General features: G+C 44.0%; 1 protein-coding gene across 2 annotated transcripts in view; it reads right to left on the reverse strand.

Moving 5' to 3' along the window:
- The window catches only part of ITPR3 (inositol 1,4,5-trisphosphate receptor type 3), a 98,741-nt gene that overhangs the window by 59,256 nt on the left and 16,466 nt on the right, over nt 1-23,019 (reverse strand). For both annotated transcript variants that reach the window (XR_014512555.1, XM_083445609.1), the window contains exon 2: nt 11,754-11,824. Coding sequence is in view for 1 of the 2 variants with exons in the window: in XM_083445609.1 (XP_083301735.1) it covers nt 11,754-11,824 (71 nt within the window). In the remaining variant the exon portion in view is untranslated. The remainder of the gene's footprint in view (nt 1-11,753; nt 11,825-23,019) is intronic.

Below are 23,019 nucleotides of genomic sequence, written 5' to 3' on the forward strand. Positions count from 1 at the left end.
TGGGAAGCCTGAAAGCATTACATTCCTCTAACGCTCACCACTGATTATTAAGAGCTGCTGCTCACCAAATTATTCTCTTTCTACTAATGTTAACTTTCAGGTTAAATACGATGTAAATGTTACATATCTGAAAAGTCTGGAAAAGACAAGACTCGTAGCTGTGGGAGTCCACCTTCCCTTGTGTCACTACTAGTGTCTAAGAGCTATGTGATAATGCAAATCCTTCTACAGCTTTTAGATGCTAGAAAAAGAGGGCCGTTTTTCATTATCGCCATCTCTCCTGTAGCTCTCAAATGCTAGGAAAAGAGATTCTCATACATCTTTTAGGAAGCAATAGCAATTCCTGCAAATGTAATGGCATGTACAGCTTTTAGGCAAGGATGGAAAAGTTCTATTAAGCAGTAAGAATAATTCTTCTTCACATTTGACCCTGAACAAAATGCATTATCAAAATAAAGGAGGGTTGAGAAAGAATTAAATCAGCCTTGCAATGTGTGAGCATTGGGCATTGGGGGCAGGGGGGAGAGTTGTACTGTGACCATTTTTTAAAAGGGGGAACTAGCAACCTTGTGTTTAAAGGTAGATCTACCCTAGAAAGTTCTTTAAATTCCCTTGCTTTAAGATTAATCCAATCCTTGAGTGATATTTTTGCCCCACCCTGGCAAAACATGTGAAAATTGCTTTGAAAATTGGCCTAGCAGTGATTTCAATTGTTTGTTAGAAAGACAGTCCCAGGTGGATGGAACCAAAGTCCTTGATGGCTCTTAATTGCTCCTAAAATAGCACCACAGAAACTTCAGACACTAGAAGAAAATAATTTCCATTCTTGGATCCCGTCCCAAGTTGCTGGCAAACCTGCTGTCAATTATTCATCAGAGAGTGATGAATAAGCAGGCGCAAAACATTATTCTCACCAGTTCTGGAAGCAAGCCATTTTTGGTTGTCTCATCCCACACGGCTGCTTCTGCTATTGGCAAGTCCCACACAAAGGACACCTCACCTCCCATGCCAGGGGAATTCCTTAGCACAGGGTTAATGCATGTGGTGACGCCCTTTCCCCCTCCCCCAGTTTTGCTGGACTCCCAACTCTCATTGTCCCCACACAGCATGGCTAACCATCAGGAATGCTGGGAGTTGCAATCCAATAGCATCTAGAGAGCATCATATTGGAAAACCCCCCACTTTAGCAGGTCCTGTCTCCTCCTCATGAATTAGGACCAGCTTCTCACAAACAGCAGACTGAGTGGTCAACCTCTGCCTGGTCTGTACTGTTCTACAGCTGGTAGGTGCTCATAGATGGACAAATGCCCAGATTCAATATTCACAAACAGACAAACCTCACACACAAATGCTTCTACATAGAAAACTAGAGGGAGCTTCACACAAAACAACCTCTCATGTACTGAACATCTGTGTGAAGGGCCTGTGGGTTCTTACTGTCTCTCAGTACAAGAACTGATGTGCCCCAATGCATCATCAATTGCCTGTGCTGGAGATTAATGGTACAATTTCTTGTTTTTCATACATTTTCTCCTCCATGTAACAAGCTGGGAGCCCATATATAGTTGCTATTGTCGATTTGGCGTCTGAGGAAGGCCAGACAAGAGTAAGGACTGCATCAAAAAGTTTCAAAATTCCTACCTGGAAATCAACCCTGCACCCTCACCAAAGACCATCACTTAAATAACGAAGGGCTAACCCAGAGAATAAATGGAGCTTGAGGGTACAGCAATGCACTGGCGTCACCAGGGATACAGCAAAAGGAATGGATGTAGCTGAGTGGTAGAGCATCTGCTCTGTGTGCAGGTCTCTGGTTCAATCCCTGCCATCTCTGGGTAGGACTGGTAAAGGTAGGTAAAGGGACCCCTGACCATTAGGTCCAGTCGCGGACGACTCTGGGGTTGCGACACTCATCTCGCTTTATTGGCCGAGAGAGCCGGCGTACAGCTTCTGGGTCATGTGGCCAGCATGACTAAGCCGATTCTGGTGAACCAGAGCAGCGCACAGAAACGCCGTTTACCTTCCCGCCGGAGTGGTACCTATTTATCTACTTGCACTTTGACATGCTTTCAAACTGCTAGGGGAACAGGGACCGAGCAATGGGAGCTACTCCGTCGTGGGGATTCGAACCGCCTACCTTCTGATTGGCAAGCCCTAGGCTCTGTGGTTTAACCCACAGCACCACCCGCGTCCCTGGGTAGGACTGGTAAAGAACCCTAACTTAAACCCTGGCGAGCCACCGGCAGTCAGTGTAGACAATGCATCCCACATCATTTAGTGCAGGGTCCCCGTCCCCCCGTCCCCCACTCCTTGCCTCTGCCATTATCACCAAAGGAATATGCATGTGCTTGCAAGTGGGTTGTGTCAAGGTTAAACTGCACCAGCAGTTCAGTGACTTAGCTGGAAGTGTCCCTGAGGACTGAACACCAGAGTTAGAGCAGAGGTGTGAATCCATTACTGGAATGGCTCTGCTTCCTTCTGATCCTGCTGGACACCGAGCTGCATCTGACCAGAGGATATGAATGGAATCAGCTGTCCTGCTGCTGTGTCCTCAATGGGTGGGGATTATGTGCAATTATGTTGTCTGTTACACCCAGCCAGCCACCCACAGTGTGCTTAAAAAATAAAATAAATCTTAAAGCATTTATTGTCATCTCTCTGACAAAGTACAAGATTTGAACGCCTTCATTTTTTCCCCCCTAACGTGTTCAAACATGGGGATCTGCCTTGCTGAAAGAGCCTCAGGGGAAAGCATGGAAAGGGGGCGGGGAGCAGGAACTGCCAAGCTGTGATCAGACATTTCTGTTGGCCCAGCCAAGTCCAGACACTTCATAGCTGAACTATGTGATTTTAGCTGGATTCTAAGGGCTGCCGCCAACATGACTTTTTGAACATGTGCAGCTTAAAACCTGTTTCCGAAGAGGTGTGCAAATGCCATTGAAGAAGTCTGCTTCTCTAGAAACGTACAGATTCAGTAAATTTCCATTTGCATGGATGTATGTCATTTGCAATCAAACAGAGGCACATAGGGAGGCCTTAATTGACATTTGCATGGGTCCGGGGGGGGCGTGTTTAAAAGGGAATATCAGGGCAGTTTCACTATGAAGTGAAATATCATCAGTAATATTTGAAGAACAATCCACAAAAGAGACTTAAGGAGGATCAGAGGAATACAGTCAGCGAAATGCCAAGGTCCAAACCAAGGCAGGAAAGAAATCCATGCCTCAGAATTATATACTTCATTCAATTTAGTTTAGTTTAATTTGGAGGTTTCATAAGTAGTCTGGTACAGGTCACCACTAGAGCTATGTCTGCTGCTTGGCAAACAGATTGTCTCTTGTTTTTCGACAAAACCATGGGAGGAATTCAATTTCACACTATTATTATTGTTCTGCCAGTTCAACCATTTTTTGCTCTCCTGCTCCCATGTGCTGGTTCTAGGGATTCTCCCAACCCTCTGGGGTTGATTGGGGGTGTGCATGGGCACATGGAGAGAGAAGATGAGGGGAAGCCACATTGCACTAGCCAGACTCATTGCTGATACAACTGTTTTGTTGAATCTAGGCCCATGTGTTTTTGTCTCAAAAACTGAACCTGAAATGGGGGAGTTCTATTTCTAGAAATTGCCCAGTCAGTCCCTACACAGTCCTAGGACCAAAAAAGCTCAAAGACCCACAAGGATGTGATAGCATTTTAATCTTGTGCTGTAAATAATTACCGTATATCACAGAATATCAAAAGTGCTGAACCACTGTCTGAGCAGTTAATAGAAATTCATTGAGAGTGAATTTTCCTGAAAGCTGGAACTCTGCACCAAAGGTGTGTCAGCTCCAGCAGTCTTCAAGAGAAGAGTGTGATTTTTCTGAGTGTTTGGACCAGTCAATATTATTTGCAGTGGTTTCCTTGCAGTAACCTTAAGCTGCTCCTGTTGAAATCCTATGACGTCAAGAGAAGAAACAGCCCTGGAGTGGCACATGCCCTGCTGGCATTGAATTCAGGGTGAAATTTGCTGAATCCCAGGATGGCAAAGTATAAACACCTGAGGATTCACGCTAGGTTTGTTGCATATCCTTGTGAGAATATGAGATCCATTCTGCTTCAAAAACCCACTGCATAGCCAATGCGGCAAGATGCAGAAAGCCCCAGAAAAGAAATGTGTGTCTGCAGATCTGAAAACATTCTACCCCAAATACAGTGTATTTCTGTTTTGTTTTCCTGTGTGTTTCCATTCTGAGCTGTGGCAAAGGAAACAAGACAAGGACAAGTGACAGCAGAGCAAGGGGGGATTTTTCACTTCCAGAAGCACAAATATCATAGCACACATGCATATATACACAGAAAACCATGAGCTAGTCAAACCTAATGAATAGGATGGGTTTTATTATTTTTTATTTAAATGATATAGTTCTTCTATTGCTATAAACCATTTCGGATGGGCTTTGCATAGAAATGTAGCATAGATATATTTTGAAATAAACAAATGCACAAATGTTTAAAAGCCAATACTTCTGACAATGGCATAGCTGTACCCCTTTACATCTCAAATAGAGGAAACATTATCACTACCACATACAATTATATCTATAGAGTTGCCTTGTACAGGATACTCCTGGAAACAAAAGGGCAAGGATTAAAAGATTAGATAAAATGGTGGTGGAAGAGCAACAAGCAATTCAATAGCCACAGTAAAACTGACACAAGCTGCCAATTACTCTGTTTAAACTTGCAAATAGCTGGAGGATATTTTCAACCCATGACCATTATACAATGCTGCAAAACGCATAGGCAGCTTGGAATGTGTGCCATTGCTTGAGCAACAGGTCAAAAGTCTGCGTCTCAAAAGAATTCAGGTTCTGGTTTTGCTTTCCTCATTTGTTCGTTGTGGGCTGCCTTCCCCCTGAAATGTAGCCTTCTCTTTAATATGGAGACAGAAGAATGGGGATGAATTTTGTAATGGTTTTTCTAGAACGACTGGTTTTAAATACTGTTCTTACGAGTTTTCTCTATACCCGTCCTCCGCTCCTACTTCCTTTTTAAAAATCATACTTTTTGTATTTTTAATATGTTTGTACTCATTTCTGTATATTTGTGTAATGTATTGATAAATAAATTGTTTCAAAAGGAAGGAAGAAGGCAGCTGGCTAGCTTAGGGAACACCGGGGGGGGGGGGCGGGCACACACAGCTCTGTCCCTGAGAGCAGAAGGAGCAGCTGAGAGAGATGCTGCCACCAACAACCCACGTACACCAGAATCTGCCACCTGAAGTGGCTTCCTCACTCTGCTTAATGGTAGAGCCGGCCCTGATGGCTGTCCCTGCTGCATAGGGGCAGCTGGAGCATATGAATTCCATCCCAAATTGTGTGGTTAGGAGGATTCTTATGCCAGAGTGTGGTGACAAGGCAAGTCAGAAGAGAAATGGTTGAGAAGGGAAATGAGCCTCTATACTTATAGAGAAAGTGGAGTTGTTGCAATAGACAAGGACTAAGAGAAGGGATGGTTTTAGCAAAGAAACCCAGTGCTTTGGCCCTGACATCCTGTTTCACAGGCCAAGAGTTGCCCTGCCCTTTCCCTGACTCATCACCTTTTCCCTTTGGAACAGGACACCAGGCAGCCAACACACCACAAAGACATGCTTGAGAATCCATGGCTCTCGCATGCATAGGAAACAATTAGCAAAAATTGAGTCACGGAAGGCATGGCTGAAGTGTGCCAAACGGGAGTGGCTCAGGTTAGTTCTCTGGCCACTGTGTCCACATCATCAAAGAGATTACCACAGCGCAGTTCTCTAAAGTTCTACTCAGAAGTAAGTCCACCCAGTTCAATGGGGCTTACTCATACGCAAGTGTATACAGCATTTTAATCAAAGGCACAGGAGCACAAAAAAGCCTCAATAGCATTTTGCCCATTTCCACAGGTGCTGGAATTGCATATTGTGGGTGTGTCCAGGGAGAAAATCACCAGGTATCAGGTCTAAAAGGAGAGCGGCAAAGAAAGAAAAATGGATGGGGAGAAAGAAGAGAAGAGAGAAGGGTTGACCTACCCACTTTGGGCCCTAGCCACTGCTGATATACAGGTCCCCACCACCGATGATGTCCTCAACTGGGTTGGGGGACCTCCCCACTTCTGATATAACACATAAAGGTTGCAAACCAAGGACTCTGGTGGCAGCCCCAATGCCACTATGGTAGTGCACAAGCGGAACACCACAGGAGATGGCCAGAAAGTGGTACCAAAGGTACTGAAGATACACACCCTTACCCTAGTATTTGACACCCAGGATATATAGAGATACCTGGAGATACAGAGGTACCACTGGATGCAAACAGGATCCATTCTGGAGCCCCATTCGCATCCTGAAGCGAACGCAACCCGAGTCTGCGCATACGCAAGTCGCGAGTCGCCGCATCTGCGCATGCGTGTGACTTCATTTTGAGCGTATGCGCATGCACAAGCGGCGAAACCCAGAAGTAACGTGTTCCATTACTTCCGGGTCGCTATGGAACGTAACCTGAAAATGCTCAACCTGAAGCATATTTAACCCGAGGTATGACTATATAGATATACATACAGTATTTTAGTTTCCAGTCTAGCCTCATAACTGTAATTGGTTATAAACTGTTTTTAATATTGTATTTTTAAATTGCTGTAACCTGCCATAGGACTTTATGGTGAAGGGCTGGTAAGAAATATTAATGATGATGATGATGATGATGCAGCTGCCAGCCCAGCCCAGATATAATAAGTCAGTCATCTGGCCCTTAAAAGCTACTGACTGCTGCCTGAGCCCTCGCTTTGATTCCTTCTCCCAGCTTGACTTTCTGTGGAACTGCCTGCATCCCTCCAGGCCACTAGCTCTGACTGTTTCCTGATTAAACTCTGGCAAAACACAACTCACCAATCCTAAATATTTGCAGTGACATATCTGTTCACAACGTTCACGTGATACTATGGTTTGTGACAATTCGTACTCCTTTAGCAGATAATCCATCTTGAATGCCTATTGGGCTTCAAGTGTTGGTAGGCTTCTGTTTCATAAGGCTCTTTTCTGTTTATTTTTTTTATTTCAGATTATCTAAGAACATCAGAGTCCTACTACATCAAACCAAAGGCCCATCTAGTCCAGCAGCCTGTACTCTCAACCAGACAGATGCCAAGGGGAAGCCCAAAAGTAAGACCTGAGCACGGCAGCACTCTAACCACTGTACTCCTGAGCAACTGGAATTCAGAGGAACACCTCTTGTGATACTGGAGGTAGGACATAGTCATCATCACAGCCAATGGCCATTGGTAGACTTATTGTCCATGGATTTATCAAAGCCTCTTTTAAAGTTGGTGATGGGAACCATTGCTTCATCTTATGGCTGTGAATTCCATAGTTTAACTATGCACAGTGGGAAGAGAGTTCTTCCCTTTGTCTGTCCTCTTCCTGTGGGATGTAGCATAAGCAGTCAAGTACAACACTTTCTGTTTGCCCAGAGTGGACACACAGGGGGATGTTACTCCAGCCAGGAGGACTTCCTGTTACACCTGTCTGGAGCATCCTCCCCCTGCATGTGACCAGGTAGATGGGTGTGACCCTGTGAGACCCTGTGAGAGGGCCAGTCACGCAGCCATCTTCCTCTTTGACTCTCTTCTGATATTGATGTTATTTTGCTGTCTGCTGGCTCTCAGCCAGCAGCACATGGGCTCATTCCCATATGGGATTAACTCAAACCCTTTTCTGTAACTACAAGCTAAAGCCTGCCTTCAGGGAATCTATTGTGAACTGAACGTAAGTAAACTTTTCATCATTACTTTTAAAAGAAGACTTTTGTGTCTTTATTCTTTTCAAGAGGGAACAAAGGGAATTTACCAGGAACAAACCCAATCTGGACAAGCCAGATGAGATTGTTTAAGTAAAAAGATTCAACGGAATCTACCAACTAGCTTCCTGCTATACACTGGGGACTGTACTCTGCTACTGACTTACTAGCATGAATGGGGAAGGATAATATTTAATCAATATATCCTCTCCTACTATCCCACAACATTTCCACACTACCAGCATTCAGCATCATGGGGGACCTTAGGTTATCCCAAGAAACCACTGGTTCATCTACCTCTGTACTATTTATGCTTACTGGTAGTGGTTCTCCAGGATTTCAAACAAAGGTCCTGCCCAGCCTTCTTTGGAAATGCCAGGGATTGAAACTGAACTGGGGGCTTTTTGCATGCCAAGCAGATGCTCTCCTGCTCAGCTAAGGACCTACCTTCCTATATTACGAGAGAGAGAGAGAGAGAGAGAGAGAGAGAGAGAGAGAAACCTCCAATATTCTTGGATGGGCCTGCCTCTCACTGTGTGTTCTAGCAACTAGCACGAGGTGGCTCTGATCTTGTTGGCAGCCTGCCGAATTATCTTCTTGGGTGGGGGGCAGCATGGCTACCTATCAACAGTAGCTGTCAAAGAAATCAAGATGGAGGAAACATTGGCTAGATAACCCTGACCCAAAGTTTCCCTCAGATCACTAGAAAAACAGACTAGGTAATTCTGCACCATGTTTATTTAGCCACACCTGCAATTTTGTTTTCATCAGTGCTCAGATGGAAACATCCCTGAACGAGGTGAGAAAGAGGCACTCCACCAATAGCCTTGGGGGAATGTTCCTTGAACTGAAATATAATAAGATTGATTTCACCTTCCTAGGTATACATCCTACATTCATCTTTACATTTCCAACAATGTTTAATGTTTGATTGACAGAACACCACTGACTCCTGTTACCAATAAATAACAGAGCTCAAGAAGCACCACAGAGACGACTAAAAGATAATCTAAGGTAACATACACAAAGCTTAGCAAATTAACCGTATTCCTGAAGTGCCCTTCCTTCCTGTGCCCTTCCTTAGTTGACATACCTCCAAGTATCTTACACTGCCGGAACAGAGTGAATGAAACAAATTGCAGAGAAGACAACTCGCATTGCGTGGTGGTTAAGAAACCGAGCTGTGGATCAGGACATCCCAGGTTCATATCTCACAACTCCATGAGCTCAGTGGGCAGCACTGGGAGATCCACTTTCTCAGCCTGAGTCTCCCAACTGCTAAATGGAGGTTAATAATAATACTGACTTACCTAAAGGTAAGGATTGCATCCAGATAATAGATGCCCCCCAAAAAAACTTTGAACACCAATAAAACTTTGAAAGCACAATAAAAAGTTAAGTATTATTCTCCCTTTAACGATAGCATTTGGCAGGGGGAATCTTGAGAACCAAGATTTATATTTTATATGATACAAAAAAAATATTCTACCCCTGTATCAGTTTTAAGTTTCAGATTTTGCTTTGTCTTTAAATCATGTTCCTCTACCCCAGCTTGGTCTAACTTCAAAAAAATTTTTTAACCAAGTCAATGCATCAGCCAGAGAGATCAGAGAATGCATTCAGTTAAAAAAGAAAATCCCAACTGACTTGAATGTGCTTGGGAGCCCAGCCATCTAACCGGCATTAGAGAGCCAATGCAAGCTCCCAATAAAATTTATTGCTTTGGCATTGGCTTGAGTGGCTTCTTGGCTGCTCAGCGTTTGGCTGAAACACACAAGCTGCAACCCTACACCATGTACAAGGGGAGCAGGCACAGAAAGGCCTTTCATAAGAAGCCAAGGTAGCCTCCCCTTCCGTACCTGGGCATTCATACCAGCCAATGCCACGTTGAGTGTGCTGGATGTCAGAAGGCCCATCCCTCTCCATCCTTCTAAACCAGGTATGGGGAAACTTTGGTCCTTCAGATGTTGCTATGCTGCAACTCCCATCATCCCTGGCCTTTAGACATGCTTGCTGGGGCAGATGGGAGTTGTAGTTCAGCAGCTCCTGCAGTGCCAGATATTCTAAATGGAGGTCCCTTCATGCCCTCACCTTAGAACCTGTTCTTGTTCTGCTCCTGCTTTTCATGGGGAAGCAGCTGTGTACTAGGGAGCAGTGGGTGGAGTGGGGTATTGGATGCAAGATGCAGGGGGAGCTCCATTTAAAAAGTTTGGCCTGTGGGGTATTTGACACAACAGCAGAGCACCAAGCACGGAGATTGCCTGGGGATGGGGAGGAAATGGCCGCAGTGGCTTAGGAGAGCCCACTGTGACTCTTGCTCCTTTCACAGGGTTGCGGGGTGAAGAAATGCAGTCATTGTCTGCTTGCTGCCTCCCATCCTTTCATCCAATTCTCCATTTGGTTCAATACAGCATAAATAGATTATACTTCCATTTGTTACAATCCCAATCAGCTCCAATCCAAAACTTAAAAGCAAGATTAGAATTACAATACACTGTGAGCCAGGGGTGCGAACTTGGATAGAATATTGCAGGAGGAAAACCCTGTCCCACATAATTGATCACATGGCAATGCCCATCAACTGGGGGGGGGGCATGAAGGGACCTTGGCCCCTAGGAGTTGGCTTCTATGCTGTGAACCCTTGTCAAGATTTATTGTTATTCACTTCTATTTATTAGCTTTTTTAATAATATTTTTATTGACCTTTTACGAAAACAAAAACATTTCATTCACTTCTATTTGTTTATACTGTACTCTACAATTCAGCCCTCCATGCTCTGGTAATTTCCAGACTGGATTATTGCCATGTGCTCAGCATGGGACTGCCCTTGAACTCAGAAACAATTAACAACAGTACAGTGATTTCCCTTCTGTCTCAGTCACAGCAGTCACTATGGAGAAATTATCGTAACACTCTAGATTGAAGTATACCCTGTGGACATGAACTTAATCTCCAAAGTAAAAGATTTTCTAAGTCTGTTTCAATATCTGTACCTGCATTTGTCCTGGAAGACAACACTTTGTGCTTGGTAATTGTTTTTAAAATTGTCAATGAAGTTTGGAAGAAGAAGAAGAAGTCATCCAAAAATGCAATCGTCAGGTTACTGGCTGGGATTTGGTTTAGAACCCACACAACCCTTGTTATAGAACAACTACACTGGTTGTTGGTTTGTTTCCTGGTCCAATTCAGGATGCTCACACTAACTTTTAATGCCTTAAAGACCTGGCTCCAAATACTTACAAGGCAGTTTCATTCCCTACAAACCATATTGGATGTCATCAGCAGATATGGTCTTCTTGGTAGTTCCGCCACCCTCAGAAAAACTCAAGGAGTAGTGGCCCAGGAGAGGGATCCTAGGTTGTGGAGCTCCCTCCCTACAAAAATATATCTGCAACCTTTTTGTCTGTGTTGAAGATACACCTCTTTACCCCGGCTTTTGACACTTAAGTTATATGTTTTTGGGACCCACCCTGTTCTTGTGATTTGTTTAAACTGTTTTGAATGTTGTATTTTAAATTGTTGGGACCTATCCAGCGACCTTAATGTGAAGACTGTAATAAACCAAAATAAAATAATGATAATAAAAATATAAAATAATAATAGGGTTCCCTGGGGGGCTAAAAAATTAAAGATATCAATAAAAAGATATCTCAAAGAGTGCAAAACTGAAGGCACCGAAATATAAAAAGCTTGAAATGTGTTTTGTCTTTGACAGAGCTGACAAGGAAAGGATTTTTAAGTTTAGTGGTTATCCCAACAAACTGTCTTTCTGTGAGAGGGCTGTGGATAACAACCAAATTACTACCCATGATGTTAGACTTGTGACAGCTGTGCCACTCACTGCTAAAGCCAACTGCAAATCAGTACCTAAACAGAGAATTGTTTTGGGGGAATCTCAAAGCAGTTGATCCAGCAAAAGTGTTGACTTTACTGCTTCATTAGTCTCTTACCTCGAAATTTCTTGGGTGGGTTATCCAAATCACCAGCTGTTGGTTCCACCACACACCGGTCATCCACCAGCCTGAAAAACAAGCAAGAAAATATTCAGTTATGGCATTTGACTTTGAACTCAGTGATTTCAATAGTCTAAAAAGTTATCTGTTCAACTGTCTCCTTGCTCTGCCAGCTCCCTCAGCCTTAAGCAAGATGAGTGCTGCACCCTATATTCAAGTTTGACTCAACTGAACCATCCAGGGGTCCTTTACCTTTGCCTTTACCTTTATCACAGAGAACAGGAGACACAGGGTGACGTCCTGCTTTGTGTTTGCTAAAGTTGCAAAAATAATTCAAAGCAATAACACAGATTCCTAGACCTAGTCAAAAATTTTGGGGATACAGCATCATTATTTTATGGTACACCAGCAGCACGTTGGGGTGGGATATCCAAAGAATCAGGCATCTGGTTTGTTTGTTTTTGTTTGCGCACACACACCAGAGACCAAATGTGCTTTCAAAAATAAATTACAGACGGCTAATGCAAAAGCTTCAAAATGTATTATGTGTTGAAATTGCAGAATAATTTAAGTCTAATCTTGTGACTTTGAGGAAGCCAATTGATGATTTTGAACATCTAGGGTTACTCATACCAGACTACTGAGTTACTCAAAAGACATAATTTGGTACATCTTTCTGACAGCCCATATATTTGAGAACAATTGCTTTCATTCTAAGTGTCAACTAACGTCTCTATTAAGCATAATCATTTCCACAATAACCTAAGAATTACAATTCCTTTTTGTTTCATTTTGGAAATAACGCAACATCAGCAGTGATAACCTTTCATGTTTTTGAACGCTTTTCAATATGATCTTAAATGTTGAAGAAGCTTTTTGTCTCTCTACATACTCTTCCTCCACATTGGAGACTTTATTCACATTGGCTTATATAAGAACTCAGTGAGTGCTTGGATATGAAACATATGAGACAGTCTTAGAAGAGAAGAAGAAGAGTTTGCATTTGATATCCCGCCTTTCACTCCCTTTAAGGAGTCTCAAAGTGGCTAACATTCTCCTTTCCCTTCCTCCCCCACAACAAACACTCTGTGAGGTGAGTGGGGCTGAGAGACTTCAAAGAAGTGTGACTAACCCAAGGTCACCCAGCAGCTGTATGTGGAGGAGCAGGGAAGCGAACCCAGTTCACCAGATTATGAGACTACCGCTCTTAACCACTACACCACACTGGTTCTCACACTGGCTCTTAACCTGAAACTGTTCTTAACCTGAAGCACCACTTTAGCTAATGGGGCCTCCCGCTGCCGCTGCACCGCCAGAGCACGATTTCTGTTCTCATCCTGAAGCAAAGTTCTTAACCCGAGGTACTATTTCTGGGTTAGCGGAGTCTGTAACCTGAAGCATATGTAACCCGAGGTACCACTATAATTCATTCAGCCTGCTTAGGCAACAGTACCTAATACATAAACATTCTGTGCAATTAAAAAGTTATTTCCTATTTGTCAACAGAAACCCCTCTGCACTATGCTAATGAGGAAGGTGGTTTGGTAACTTGCCATCATCCCTCTCAGTATATAAAATAACATAACTCCTCCGTGTATTTTGGCATTTATGCTTCCAGTTGCAACATAGTGCAGAACACTGTCATCATAAATCAATAGCGGCCAGTAGTATAACACAGATGCTGGGGTTGTACCTCCTCAAACCTAGGACTCCCACCCCCCTCATTTCAGGAGCCAAAATAGCCCTGATGCATCTTTTTTGAAGTTTATTTCTATCTTGACTATGGCTGCAAGCTTTAAACGATAAAACATGTAATTGAATGTTTAATCATTCGAATGTGTCACTGTTTAAACAGTGGAACTAAGAAGGAAGGGCACAAGATATGGAGACCATATAAGCATGCCCAGCATTGAGTGTGTTACAGTGTTACAGGCTTGAGATTATTACCAGCTCATGGATCACTGCAGGCAAATTATTCTGATCCAGGAACAGTTGCAGCTGCTGCACCAGCCCCAGTGGCGTAGCGTGGGTTGTCAGCACCCGGGGCAAGGCAAGTAATTTCCCCCCCCCCCGCTGCACTGTCCCTCCCCCAGATAGTCCCTCGCTCTCTCTCCGCACCGCACCGCACGCCTGGCACCCTCCCCTCCACAGTGGGCGGCGACCCGGCGGCTCGGATCGGATTCGCACAGCCAGCACTGCAGTGTGAGAGAGCGAGCGAGCCAGGTAGGGGCAGAGAGCTGCGAGTGCGAGCGCGCCCCCCCCCCCCAGATGTTGCGCCCGGTGCGGCCGGCCCCCCCTGCACCCCCCACGCTATGCCACTGACCAGCCCAAGCTGGGGAAATGCCCTCATAACTTCTGAGGCAACTTAGTTTCGAGTGACAGTGACTGGACAGCTCCATGAAGTGCCCAGGCTGGAAAATCCATATGAACAGAGTCCACATGTTCCAGCAGCAGTCAACCTCAGACTAAGAAGCTGCAGGTCTAACTAGCTCCCTCTGCCTTCTATGAGAAAGGAGACCACCTTGGTTGAGCAGTCATAAACTTCAACAGAGTGGAAGGGCCTGTGGTTCCACTTGAACGGGGGGGGGGGACGGGACCCTTGTGGCCCCCTGGATGTTGTGAACTGCAATTCCCATCAGGGACAGCAAGAATGGTCAATGGCCCAGGATGATGGGAGCTGTAGTTCAGCAACCTGGAGGACCAAGGGTTCCCCGTCCTTGCATGAGGGTTTCTGAGCTACAGTCCTCAGAGCCAGAGGCAAGGGAGGCGGGTCCATTAGGGCAAAGGGGGCACTGGCTGACCAATCTCAGTCTGACTCAGCCAAACCCCCACCAGCTTGCCTTCTTATTGACAAAACTCAGGGATCATTCTGTGCATCATTGGCTCAGCTTCCCTGACTTGCCACCCTACCAATTGGCACCAGCCACCACACCTTGGGCCAGAGAGATGCAGGTTAGTCGTGCCATGTAAGTCAGAGCCAGAGCAGCAGACACAACAGTGTACAAGTGAAAACATGACCAGGGTGTAGGTGATAAGCTTATTTTAGGCCTCCCCAGATTACTAATAAAGCACATTTTCCAGTTGGATGAATACGACTGTGCCACAGGTGTCTATTTTGCATTGTTTTTAAACTCAACTTCTGTTAATTGTGTACTGTTCTTTAGCTTTTATTTTTAGATTTGTTACATCACCTTGGGGCATATGTGGAAGGTGATTAAACAACAATAATCCCCCCATTGCCTTCACAGAAACAATACGGTGCCATATTACAGGCTGTCAATACATTATGCTGGGAGAAGAATGTTGCAAAAGAAGGCGAGGGGGATTCCAGCAGGATCTGAGAACAGCTGCGTGTTGAACAACCTGTTGCTTATATATCGGGGGACCCTGTTGCTCCAGAGAATCAGGCTCTGCCTGCTAGAGCACTTCATTCCATCTGTCTCCTTTCCAGCTCTTCCTATGGTAGTGAAACAAACAGCTAGCTGCTCCTGGCACTTAGGGAAGCACATTAACCAGGCAGCCAAAATTTCAAACGTACACCAGTTTTTACTCAATGCATTCAAACATTGCCAAGGTGTCCTCAGCAGGAAGGCTCAGGGTGAAGGTTGGGTCCCACAGCGGTAATCCTTTCTCTTTGTGACTGGAGATGGTCTTCAACAAGCAATTCTAATATGACTGATCAAGATCCATTACTAGGTTATGGTAGATACCGAGGCTACTGGCACTACCAGTACTAACTCAACATTTTTGTGTGTGCCAGCTAACCATAAAAAATGTATATTGGCTCACCAGATTCATGTTGACATTAGCATTCCGTGAAATGATACTGCACACTTATCCAAATTTAAGGGTTCTTTTCTTCCATTTCAAAAAGTAATTCTTTTTGTTTGCTGAACTATTATCTAACAGTGGACGCTTCAGCAGTGAACCTTGGTGAATAAGGAGTAGAATAATCCAGAGAAGGGTTTTCACTACTGACACTGTGACCCCAACTACATGTGATGCTCATTCACAAACATCTCTCCTCCCCAACTTTCTTTTTTTAAAACATAAGCAGACAAAATGACTACAGAAGGAGGGGGGTTCACTTAACCTTTTCACCTCTGGCTGTTTCACTACTCAAAAGCATTTCCTGCCATCACTAGCACCCAAAAGCACAAGTGAAAAAGTATGGGGCATTTTCACAAGTGACACTGAGAAGAGCTTTTAATCTTGTGGAGGGGAGTGTCTGTTAATGCAGGAAAGAAAAGGGCAGGCAGCAACTTGTGAAAACACCCTAAAAGGTAAGGCTGTAAACATCCCTAGTTAGATAGGATGAGCTGTATCTCAAGTTGTACTCAGAGTAAATTGAACAGACCTCAGTTTGTCATGTCCTGAAATTTTAATGGGTTTACTCTGAAAAGGACTAACATGATTGGATACAACCCTATGTCCCAAACAAAGGCAAAGTGATTTTATGGAGTGGTGGGGAACTCTCTTATTAAAGAAATTAGGAAACCAAGTTCAGCAGATTCCAGCCAAAAACCCCTATGTCAATTAAGAGCTTTCAGAAATATGAAGTTCATCTGCCACCTGAAAGCCAGTAGAAAGCAAACCATGGGAATATACATCAACTTGGGTAAAGGCTCAGAGGCAGAGCATTTGCCTTGCTTACAGAAGGTACCAGGCTCAATTCCCAGCATCTCCAGGTTGAAATGTCCCCTCCTTGAAGCCCTGGAAGGCTCCTCCCAGTTAGTGTAGACCATAATGAAATAGATGGACCAATGGCCTGACTCCATAGAAGGCAGGTTCCCGGGTTCCTTGGGCAGGGATTACTGGAGCCAAGGTACCAGCATCCAGAAAGCTATAGCTCAGTGGCAGAGCATCTCCTCTGCATGCAGAAAGTCACTGGTTCAGCTGTCGACACGTGTCCCCAGTCTGACACGTGTTCAGATGTCCCCAGTCTGAAATCCTGGAGAAGTGCTACCAGCCAATGGAGACAATAGTGAGCTAGATGGAGCAAAGATCTGACTCCAAAGGCTCAAGAATAGATCTCATAGTGAGCAACAGTACTTCAAATACCTTTTCTGACAATCTCAATATAATCTAGGGCAAGACCTAGGATGCATTGCACTTTAAAGATTAAAAAACAAAACAGTAATACCATGTTGAAGGCGAAACAAAGAATTAACCAGCGTTCTGTAGATCTTCTAGGAGTGGTGTTATATGGTCCTGGCAGTTGCACAATTGAATATTTTTGCTGTTGAACTTTGCACCAGCTGAAGTTTCTAAACCGTCTTCAAAGGCAACCCTGCATCTACCACCTTGAGTTCCCTAAAAGATATGTGTAATTGACTGACTAACTGAAAATCTGCTCACCTCCCTGACATGCAAAGGACCAGCCAGTCTTTTATCCCAAGGGCTTTGAGAACAACGAAGAGCTGGGAAATAGATGCAAGCACTTAAGCAGCAAGAGGCCTCTTGAGTACTTTGGAACAAACCCAGAAACCAAACATTGTTTGCCTCTGTTCTTAAGCGAGAGAAATAGACGGCCTAACGTCTCTCAGTTCAGTGTTTTCAAGCTACTTCAAATTATGAAGATTGTACAAGAAGCCTTTTCCATCCCCTGAACTGTTCTCACAATCTGAGAAGAGCGTTCTCTTTTGTTGCTCTGCCAACTGGAATTCGTATTTAGATTCTCTAATTCATTTGGATCCCCAAAACCTGGATGTAACAAAAAAAAATTAGGCAACCATCCTGGAAATCAGAGGTGCAAGGAAGCAAAGAATCATAGAACTGTAGAGTTGGAAGGGACCACAAGGGCCATCTAGTCCAACCCCCTGCAATGCAGGAATCTTTTTGCCCAATGTGGGGCTCAAACTCGCAACCTTGACAAGAAGCACTTCACGTTCTTCTGACTGAGTTACAGATATGATGTAGCAAAAGGTGACATATTCTCATTTCTGGCACCTAGTGTAATCTCTGTGAAGCTAACATAGCAGCTTTGATCTGACATCAAGGTTGCTGAAATCAGAATCTGCTTCAGCATCATTACTAAGCACTTAATTGATGTGCCCTTGGTCTTTTCTTGATGAGACAAATTTCCATTCAGCTGAGACAGTGAGCAAGCAATATTATACAGTAGGCACTGGTTATCTTAAGACCTAAAAGTTGTTTTCAAGCATTCCATAAAAGCTTTTGGGTGCGTGGACTACCACTTGTATTAGGAGTGATATGTTTAAAACCATCAGAATTAAAGCACTGATTTGCATGAGATTATAAATGTCAGACCAGTTGGTGCTGGTTACTGAGAGGGAGAGGGGCAAGGCGGCAGGGAGGTTGTTGAGATGCAGGTGCAGCCAATGTGATGATGCTCGCAATATTCCTACACCAACCTCCCTGCTGCCTCACCTGTCTCCCTCTTGGTAACCATAGTGAGCCTGGCATTGGGAAACCAGGTAAGCAACACTTCCCCCATCAACCACTATTGGAGGGAGCAGTTTGCCGTTTGGACTCTGCTTCAAGGCATCAAAATGGTTTGGGCCAGGACTACTGAAAGGGGCATTTCATGGGACGTGTTTGTATGGTTTGATTTAGGTGCCTAACTGGTAAAATCCGTGATTGTAATGTTCACGGTTAGAAAGTAAAACTTGTTGTAAAAATAAGACAGGTTGGGCCTCTGCAAAAAAAAAGAAGTTGTTCCAAAAAGGCAGATGTTATATTTATTTGAGCATTTGGCAGCTTTGCCACTAATTGCCACACTGTAACCCTGTGAAAGTATGGTATCAAGTAGAAAGTCAGAAGAAGGAGGGACAGATAGAATTACAGAAAGAAAACTCAAAAAGTAAAGGTAGCTGCATCGTTCCATCAGGGGGAGATGGATCCCAAAATCCATATTCGGACCACATCTTTATTAGTTAAAACATAATAAAGCACCTTGATGAGCATATAAAGTTGTCATCAACTCCAGCCCAAATTCTTAGGAAAGTAAATGAAATAATGTCTGGAAATATAAATAACCAACAATTATCAATCATAATTAAAATGGCAGCCTTGGGGGGCAGCAGGAGGTCCTGATGAAGGCGGGGAACAGCTGTTCTGAAACTCAGCTCCAAAGACTTCTGAAAAGCTCCTTGTCCCTGGACTATATAGTAAACAGCAATCAAAGGTGTGGAGGATAAGTAGGACTGGAATAACACTTGTAGTTTAATGTTGAATTTTGGACATAACGGAGATGTAAAAGATTTGGATTATTACAAAAAGATGCAAGAGGAAATGGTTAACAAAGGGGAGGAGGGAAGTCCAGGAGATTCTTTGGAATCTTGTTTTTATGTTGTATGTTGGATAATTGGCTGTAAAACTTTAATCTGAAAAACCAAATAAATAAATAAATAAATAAATAAATAGAAAACAAGTGTAGAGGATGAGAAGAGTTGGCTATGGAGTCTGCCTCTGGCCACAGTCCTGCAATGGAATGGGGAAGGATGCAGCAAACTTTCAAATGATGCTGCTTACACAGGTGTCAGGTTGCAGCAAGGCCTCTTCCAATATTATCCTGCCTGGGTGTTAAGATCTGCAAGAGAGACCCTTCTTCGGATGCTACCAAGGGGTGGGGTGGTGACCCCAAAATAGGGCCACTTCTCTGTCATAGCATCCTGGCTGTGGAACTCCCTCCCTTCCAAACGAGACTCAGGGTTGTCTCTGAGCATTTCTCAACACCAATTAAAAACATATTTATTCTCCCAGGCTTTTGGTAGGGGCTAATGAGAGATACTTTGATGGATGTGCCTGCTGCTGTAATGCAGCTGGAGAAGATCTGATATATTTGCTGCTGCGCTTTGTTGGGATAAGTTGCTGTTGGCTGCTGATTTACAATTGTGCTTTACACAGCAAACGGCTTGTTTTAATTTTGGTGCAGATTTTAAATCGCTTCAATCCTCTCTGGGATCACGAAAGTGATGAAGGGCAGGATGTAAACCTAAAGAATAAGGAAAAGAACAAAAATATACTTTTGTAGGAAGAAGATGAGAGAGTAACGGGGTGTGTTCAGCAGCCTGGCTTTGAAGACGTCTGACTTGTGAATGAGGGCAATGGGGAGATTATGAAACTCTGTCTACAATGTGAAGAGAAGGATTAAGTTCCTAAGGTTCAATCAGGGAAGAGATTGCTATCCCAGGATCCACTTTTGGAATGAGAAAATAGAGGCAGGAGATGGATTAGAAAGGAGGAAATATGGAGTGGAAAAGAGACACAGAGAAGCAGACCAACTAGAACAACAATAGTCTTCCCCAGGTATTACTATCAGTCACATGCTTAACCCTGAAACTATTTGTTATTTCTATTTATCAGGCTTCCATCCAATCAGTTTTTTGCTGACATGCACAACTTCCTTGCTGTCAGTTCACCTTTCCATTCACTCTTCCTGGTCCTTCCACATTGTTCCACCTCCTCTTCCCACCCTGGTTACACAGCTTATCACATTCTTTCACAGCCACATAATGGGACCTGGAATGACTAGTGGGGTTTCATTTCCCAACTGGGCTAATGGATCCGTTCCTTTCGAATGGGCATCCTGCAGCATTCATTTCAATGTGTGACCTTATTAACACAACAAAAAGGTAGCAGATGCTCTGGAAACACAGCCTGGGTTTACATGACACCGGACCTCCATAGCTTGTGCTGGGTCTGTTCATATATCAAGAACCAGGACCTGCTTCTGAGAGTCCGCAGTGCATGCCCTTAAGTTAGGGTTGCCACGTGGCCAGTTGTTAACCCACCCAGCCATAAGTTTAACATCCAGGCTCTATTTGCATATTTATTCATTGATTTGTGGTTTATTTGATTCTTATTTATTAAAAGGCAGTATCTCTAATCTTATCTGTTTTAAGAGATAGGATGGCATAAACGCTCCATGAAAATGAAACTAAATGGACTACACGGGGCGTGTCCCCTCCCAACCTTATCAGCTATTCCCCAGGTTTCTAATGCACAAACATTTCCTTCAACCCCTTCTTTCTGCTGCCCATCTGTAGCAGGGGAAGGAAGAGGAAATAATCAGATATGGGGCAGGGAAGGATAAATGCAAATGTGCTGTGCTTGCTCTTAACCTACATCAAAACTCCAACTGTGTACACATTAACACTTACTCTGGCTCTAGTATGCTCCTACCACCAGAGTATGGATGGATGGACTGAATGATTGATTGAATTCATATACCGCCCTATACCCGGAGCTCTCAGGACGGTTCACAGAAAATATCACAGTATATAAGACAAAAATAAAAGCAACCACCCAATACTACTCCCCAAAAAGAGCCACATTTTAAAAGGGTATGGGATGTTGATCAGCTCAACCAAAGGCCTAATTAAAAAGGAACCTTTTTGCCGGGTGCATAAAGGTGTATAATGAAGAACCAAACAAACTTCCTTGGGGATAACATTCCACAAGCAGGGAACCACCACAGAAAAGGCTCATTTTTGTGTTGACGCCCTCTGGACCTCTCGAGGAGAAGACACATGAAGGAGGACGTCAGAAGATCTCAGGGTCCAAGTAGGTTCATATGGAGGAGTTTGGATTGGATTTGATATCCCGTTTTATCACTACCCGAAGGAGTCTCAAAGTGGCTAACATTCTCCTTTCCCTTCCTCCCCCACAACAAACACTCTGTGAGGTGAGTGAGGCTGAGAGACTTCAGAGAAGTGTGATTAGCCCAAGGTCACCCAGCAGCTGCATGTGGAGGAGCGGAGACGCGAACCCGGCTCACTAGATTATGGAAAGAGACAGTCCTTGAGGTATTGCAGTCCTGGGCCGTTTAAGGCTTTATAGGTCAAAACCAGCACTTTAAATTGGGCCCAGAAACTAAATCAGTAGCCAGTGCAGTCGGACCAGGATTGGTGTAATATGCTCAAACCATCTTTCTCCAGTGAGCAACCTGGCCGCTGAATTCTGCACCAGCTGACGTTTCCAAACCGTCTTCCGAGGCAGCCCTACATATAACACATTGCAGTAATCAATGCAGAGTTTGAAGCCCCAAGTACACAAGGCTATATGACCCTTTGGTTCCCTTCCGAGTCTATAGTCCTATGATTCTATGACTCCATAAGCGTCCTGTTGATTCTTGAGAAACACTCCTGCCTGGTGCTCTTTCTCTCACGCCAGTTTCCATCGGATTAGAAAACAGAAGCCACCGTTAAATCCAGGTGAGTACATTTCAGGCAGCTGTTGTGCCTGCACAGATCACAGTGTATGCACCTATGACAGCTTCCGTGATTTGGAGTTTGGGGCAGGGGAAACAAATCAGGTAACAGAGACTGGGTGAAGACACCTCCACTCCTTCTCTGGTATGAACAGCAATATTAAAAAGCGTCTTGAAACACAGCGGCCAGGAGTGGACTTTGCTGCGTTTCAAGCTGCTAATGTGTGCCGAGCCTCAAAGTCCTGCTTGTCCTGAAACCATCACACACTTCTCCTGTGGCGCAATGGGCTAGTGTGTCTGGCTGTTAACCAGAAGGCTGGTGGTTTGAGTCCATCCAGGGATGGCTGTGGGCAAACTTCCTGCACTGCAGGGGGTTGGACTAGATGACCCTCAGGGTCCCTTCCAACTCTGTGATTCTACGTTTCTTCATATTTGGGCATAAATCCTATTGATTTCATAGAGGGGTGGGTGAATGTTGGGAGTTGCCTCCAACAAACAGAGAATCTTAATTGCCCTTCAGAAGTGCACAGTGAGTAACCGTGAATGCTAGCACACAGAGGCTGGATCTAGACAAATCAAAGAAGCATTTCAGTTAAATGCGTTGTAAATTTAAACAGGGAAAACAGGTAGAGACAAATGGGACTCCACAGCACCATCTGGTGTCACAATGATATATCGTATATACAACGCATATAAATCACTTTTTCTTTCCCAATCTATCTGAGTCCTCTAGAGAGAAAGATAAAGACTAAGAAATGAAGCTTGCATTCTAGAAACTTCTGAATTTCCACCCTCTCCCAAATCCCAGTCTGACTCAGAAGCAACAAAACTCTTTGCTCATCGTTTATTAGATCTACCTTACTGGGTTTGTCATCAAGACATTGTAATAATGCATGCAAAAGACTTTAAAGATTTCAAAGTGCTGTAGAATAATTGTCATGTCTTATTATCTCACTTATACCATGCCCACCTCCAAAGAGTACGCACAATTATTTAGGAATTGAGGGCTAGTGCCAGACACTTCCCCCCTCTGGAAAAAGGCAAACATGGTCGGTTTTATTTTCTTATTTTATGATAATGACAGAAGAG

Source organism: Podarcis tiliguerta (assembly GCF_965153285.1).
Source record: "Podarcis tiliguerta genome assembly, chromosome: 6".
Classification (NCBI taxonomy): Eukaryota; Metazoa; Chordata; class Lepidosauria; order Squamata; family Lacertidae; genus Podarcis; species Podarcis tiliguerta.